This window comes from Lactuca virosa, chromosome 5 (genome assembly GCF_052849685.1).
Source record: "Lactuca virosa cultivar CGN04683 chromosome 5, Lactuca_virosa_CGN04683_v6, whole genome shotgun sequence".
NCBI lineage: Eukaryota > Viridiplantae > Streptophyta > Magnoliopsida > Asterales > Asteraceae > Lactuca > Lactuca virosa.
This window is the reverse complement of record NC_136430.1, coordinates 37,214,668-37,220,017: the sequence shown is the minus strand read 5'-3', so window position 1 is coordinate 37,220,017 and position 5,350 is coordinate 37,214,668. Positions and strand designations below refer to the sequence as shown.

The 5,350-nt window shown below is 32.3% G+C and overlaps 1 protein-coding gene across 1 annotated transcript; it reads right to left on the bottom strand.

The window, feature by feature from the left end:
- Positions 1-3,002: 3,002 nt before the first annotated feature.
- LOC145115126 (bidirectional sugar transporter SWEET14-like) lies at positions 3,003-5,144 on the bottom strand. Its single transcript, XM_079051319.1, has 6 exons — positions 4,978-5,144; positions 4,449-4,485; positions 4,149-4,359; positions 3,894-4,055; positions 3,648-3,767; positions 3,003-3,571 (listed from the first exon to the last, which is right to left on the bottom strand). The coding sequence occupies exons 1-6, from the start codon at positions 5,024-5,026 to the stop codon at positions 3,269-3,271; spliced, it is 882 nt and encodes a 293-aa protein (XP_078907445.1). The 5' UTR covers positions 5,027-5,144; the 3' UTR covers positions 3,003-3,268.
- Positions 5,145-5,350: the final 206 nt, after the last annotated feature.

The window sequence follows — 5,350 nt, the reverse complement described above, 5'->3', positions numbered from 1 at the left end:
AGCTTTGTTAAAAGGTTATCGAGAGCGTAAAGCTAATGCAAAAGAATAGTTTATGGAAGTCGGAGCGTATCAGGATATCCCGAGAGCAATAGCCAACCCTCTAGATTGTATGGATGTTGATAATTGGAAGAAAACAATTGAATATTTCCAAACGGACGAACACAGAATTGCTTCAGCAAGGAACAAAAAAGTCCGTCAAATGCAAACGAACGTGAATCGTGGGGGGTCGAGCTCGTATAGCAGTACTTGCTATCAGAAGGTAACATACGATACATGTAATTATTTATTTAAAATATAATCTACTTTTTAATGTTAAACGTAACCTTAAGAGAGTGGAAACGTTTCGCAAGGCTCATACCGATAGGGATGGTTTATTTGTTACTGTCGAGGCGGAACAACAATACGTAAGCATTTAATTATAATTTTATCATATAATTAAGTGTTTATTTATACTTAATTATTAATCACTTTTGGGAAATACATAATCGGTTAGTGGAAGAGCTCTTAGAACAAACGCAAGGGCTAGAAGGTGAAAAAGAATTAACACCCGCTCAAGAAAGAGTTGATTTCGAGAAAGTATTAGGAGAACGACGTGGCCATATCAGAGGCATCATCCGGAAACCTTCTGATATCCCGCCGATTTAACAACCATCACAGGCATTACAGGTAAAACAAGATTATTTAATATCAATAAATGCATGTTGATTTGGTAATTTTTATTTGTGGTGATTATTTTCTAAAAGCTTTGGTAATTGTTATCAATAAATGCATGTTGATTTGCTAATTGTGCTTTTGTCCCAAGTGCAAGAAATAGCAATGTACTTTGGTTTTTTGTCTCTAATTTAAATATTGCAATGTACTTTGGCATCATAAAATGCATATTGATTTGTTAATTTTGGTTTGTGGTGATTATTTGCTAAAAGCTTTGTTAATTGTGCTTTTGTCCCAAGTGCAAGAAATAACGATGTACTTTGGTTTTTTGTTTCTAGTTTAAAAATAGCAATGTACTTCAACATCATAAAATGCATGTTGATTTGGTAATTTTGGTTTGTGGTGATTATTTTCTAAAAGCTTTGTTAATTGGGATTTTGTCTCAAGTGCAAGAAATAGCAATGTACTTTGGTTTTTTGTCTCTAGTTTAAAAATAGCAATGTACTTTCGCATCATAAAATGCATGTTGATTAGGTAATTTTGGTTTGTGGTTATTATTTGCTAAAAGCTTTGTTAATTGTGCTTTTGTTCCAAGTGCAAGAAATAACAATGTACTTTGGTTTTTTGTCTCTAGTTTAAAAATAACAATGTACTTCGGCATCATAAAATGCATGTTAATTTGGTAATTTTGGTTTGTGGTGATTATTTGCTAAAAACTTTGTTAATTGGGTTTTTTTCCCAAGTGCAAGAAATAGCAATGTACTTTGGTTTTATGTCTCTAGTTTAAAAATAGCAATGTACTTTGGCATCATAAATGCATGTTGATTTGGTAATTATGTTTTTTTCCCAAGTGCAAGAAATAGCAATGTACTTTTGGTATATCTTGTATTTAAGTGCAGGAAATATGAATGTATTTTGGTAGTTTCTGTTTATGTTTGATAAATTAACTTATAAATTTATATATGTTGTTATTTATTATGTAGTTGAAAAATCTTCGGGCAATGCTCAACAACCCGACATGTAGGAAGGAGCTTTATTCGTTTTTTCAATCATAGAATAATCAAAGAGGAAACGATGGGAACGAAGATGATGATATGTAAGGAGAAGTTTTATTTGTATGTTACATTTGTTGTCACGTTTTGCTACTTGTTAGAATTGTAAAACTTACTTTGCTATTTGTTAGAATTGTAAAACTTTTGGTTGTTTTATTTTGGTATGGAATTAATTATAACAATATTTGGTATTTAATCAAATGTTGTTATGTAATTTTTTTTTCTTTTTTTAACGTTGTTATGTATCATTTTTTTATACCCAAAATCGTTGATTAAAAAAAATAAAATAATGAAAAATATTATTACCAACGACTACACCATTAGCGGAGACACTAAGTATTACCGGTGACTATATCATTAGCGGTGACAAATCTCTTTAGCGGCGACAATCTGATCAATAGCGACAGAGCAGTAGCGACAACTTTTACCTACGACGTGTCGCCGTTATTGCATTTTTCAACAATTAGCTTACTCTTTACCGGCGACTATTGTCACCGATGTAGCCCGGAATTCTTGTGGTGACAAGGGTTTTAAAGAATCATTTGGAAAAAAATTAAAAAGAAAAATGTATATATATATTAATATTAATGCGCCAATATGCATGAATGTTGACGAAAAATGTGTGTATATGTACATTAAAAATACGTTATCTTTTAGGATGTTCTCGACGTTTGCACTTCGCATGTACACAACTGTGCTGTTTTGATTAAAAGTTATTATCGACAATAAAAGCTTTTTTGTTCTAAAGAAAAAAAGTTTTTTTGGTTCTCAAACATATGTGCACTGTTTCAATTATTTTTCAAAAGCTAGAAAGCGCGTAATATTATATAGCTTGGAAAAATAATTTAAAATCAATTCGGCTCGAAGATTTTGTTGTATAAATTATAACAAGTTTTATTTCAAAATATTGTTTATGTACAATCACATCAATATTTTTTGGGTAAACATAAGTTAATATTGTTATTGTAATTTGACTATGTTATATTTAACAGTTGCAAAAACTTAAGCAATAAACATTAAATATCATAGACAGTAAGTTTTTGGGTTCATAATTATATATACCTGTTTTATTCTTTTCCTGGGAAAATAAATTGTTTGAACTTCAAATAAGATCTTAGTTGTTTTTAAATACCCAAATTCAATTAGATTATAGCAAAAAGCTAGGAACAGTACAGATCGATACCCACTGCGGAAAATTGGTACATATTGTACTCTAAAGTTGCTCGTTTTGTCAGATGTAGTGTAATTCTCCTATTACCGGGGAAAGGAGATATATTTGCAACAAAAACTCAAATACTATGATCGGAAATGTCAATCGCTTTCGAATTACCAAACCAAATTATTGAACCTAAACAGCTTCATTTATTCTGATAATCATCATTTCGGTACAGAAACAATATAACATGAGGTTAGCAACCTAAAGTTGGATGATTTTCTACTAAACGTGGAATGAGAAGAACTAATCAGTAAAAAGCACAAATTTATCGATCTGCATGGTAAGCTTCACATATGCACGATCAAAACCATGAACGCATCGGTTTGGACATAAACCGTATATATTGAGTTCATGCTGCGACTTCAATGGTATGGTTAGGGACATGAGGTTCAACAACCAAATGATCGTGATCAACATCATTGGTGTTATCGTTTATTTTGGTAACAACAGGAATCGCACTAATTAAAGCGCTTAGCTTCGCAACGTCAATGATTTCTTGATCTTTCTTTCCTGAGATTTTCGGTTCCGCTGTTTCGACGCTCTTTACTTCTAATTCTGATACTTTTTCATCGCTTACTGGTTTCTTGTTTTTGTATACAAAGTAAAGGATCATTTGAAGAACACCAAACGTGATTCCAAGTACGTTCGGAATCTGTAATACGTAGAAAAACGTTAATTAGAAAATATTTTTCATAGAAAGTAATACGTTTTTTTAAGAATTTTCATACCGCGATGTTGAAGTCGCGAAGAAGTAGACCATAAAAGAACCATGTGATGGCATTGAGGGTGAGGGCCGCCGATAGTAGAATGGGCATATACTCCACGCTTTTTGTCTTAATTACTTGTCTCTACATAAAAGTTAGCAACAATTCATTAGATAATTTTATTGAACATATATCACTTATAATCACTATTCATCATTGCTATTCATTAAATTTGTATGCATATGTTAATGTTTATACGTATATACGCACCAAAACCCCCAATGGTGCCACGAAAACACACAAGGCGAACACGAGACAAATCCATCCAACTATTGCGACACGAGTGGTCCCATTAGCAAGAAACCGAGTTAGGACAACAATCAATCCGAAGCCAACAACTATCATCAACATGATTAACTTTAGGCTTTCGATCTGCATTGAAAAAATATTTGCGTTATATATCGATCTTTTCATGAATTAACTAATAGCTAAATTTTTATTAAAGTAAAGGCCACTATCACATACTCTGGCCTTCTTTGGTGCGTAAAAGAGAAAGAAGCAAATGTAGAAGGTTTGAATGACGCAACCAACGGAGTTTATGGTGATGAGAAGCATCGCATTTGCCTTAAGCAATGCGTAATATATCCAAAGCATGGCGCTAAATAACCCCACGACATAAGGCACTGATTGAAACCCTTCTGTTGATTTCTTTTTGTAAACTTTATAAAACGTTGGCCTGTGAAATAATTAAAAAAGATAGTCAGTAAAAACACAACTTAAACGTATTTATTATAAAAAGATTGTATAGTAAACAAAGAGACTGACAATGGGGAAAGAAACACCATGAATGACACAACATTGCCTGCAACATATTTAAGAAGCATGATGTTAGAAAAGAAGACTTAATTAAAAACCACATAATAACCTAAAGTTTAACCATTATTTACTAACAGCGGTCACAAAATTTCACCAATCGACCATATATTTTTGTATGTTTATTATAAGATCCAAGGTAATGTTATATTCTCATTCATCAGAGAGAGTAAGAAAGACATATTTGTATAGAAGTAGCAAAATGCTAGGAGATAATCTACTGTTTCAATAAAGAGCTATATGATAACTTAAAGCTTTTTAGTTATATTTCAGCAAAAGTGCATCAATCAATGGTCACAAAACTTCAAAACTTCAAGAATCCATCACAATTTCTTTTGTGAGAAAAGTAAGGAAAATACATTTTTGTATTTTTGTTACGACATTTTCATGAATATATATATATATATATATATATATATATATATATATATATATAGAGAGAGAGAGAGAGAGAGAGAGAGAGAAAGAAAAAGAGAGAGACCAAGAAGGCCAAATGCAAGTGTAAGATGAGCAAAGCTGTCTCCAGTCATCTTCTCTTCTAAGTTTCCACACACACTCAACACAGACAAAGAGATTCAGAGAACTTTGAATTCTCTCTTTCTCTCTACTTTTGTTGTCTCTCTTTAAACCTCTTTGTCCTGATGGGTGGTGCATATAAAAGAGTCAAGTGAAGGGTTTATATAGGGCAAGATGTGTTGATAGTGGTGGGCCCATCAATATACACAACCGTGTTTCTTTACTTTAAAGTTATAATTAGTAGAAAGCAAGAAGCTCAAAATCTTTGTTAATATCGAGTGGACATACACAATCGCTTACAGGTGTTCATGGCCCTATACCATCGCTCATTCCCAACC

Coding starts and splice junctions, on each gene's coding strand:
- LOC145115126 (XM_079051319.1), bottom strand. CDS start 5,026: ATGACTGGAGACAGCTTTGCTCATCTTACACTTGCATTTGGCCTTCTT. Junction 4,056..4,148: donor ACGCACCAAAGAAGGCCAGA/GTATGTGATAGT, acceptor TTTTCAATGCAG/ATCGAAAGCCTAAAGTTAAT. Junction 3,572..3,647: donor TTCGCGACTTCAACATCGCG/GTATGAAAATTC, acceptor TACGTATTACAG/ATTCCGAACGTACTTGGAAT.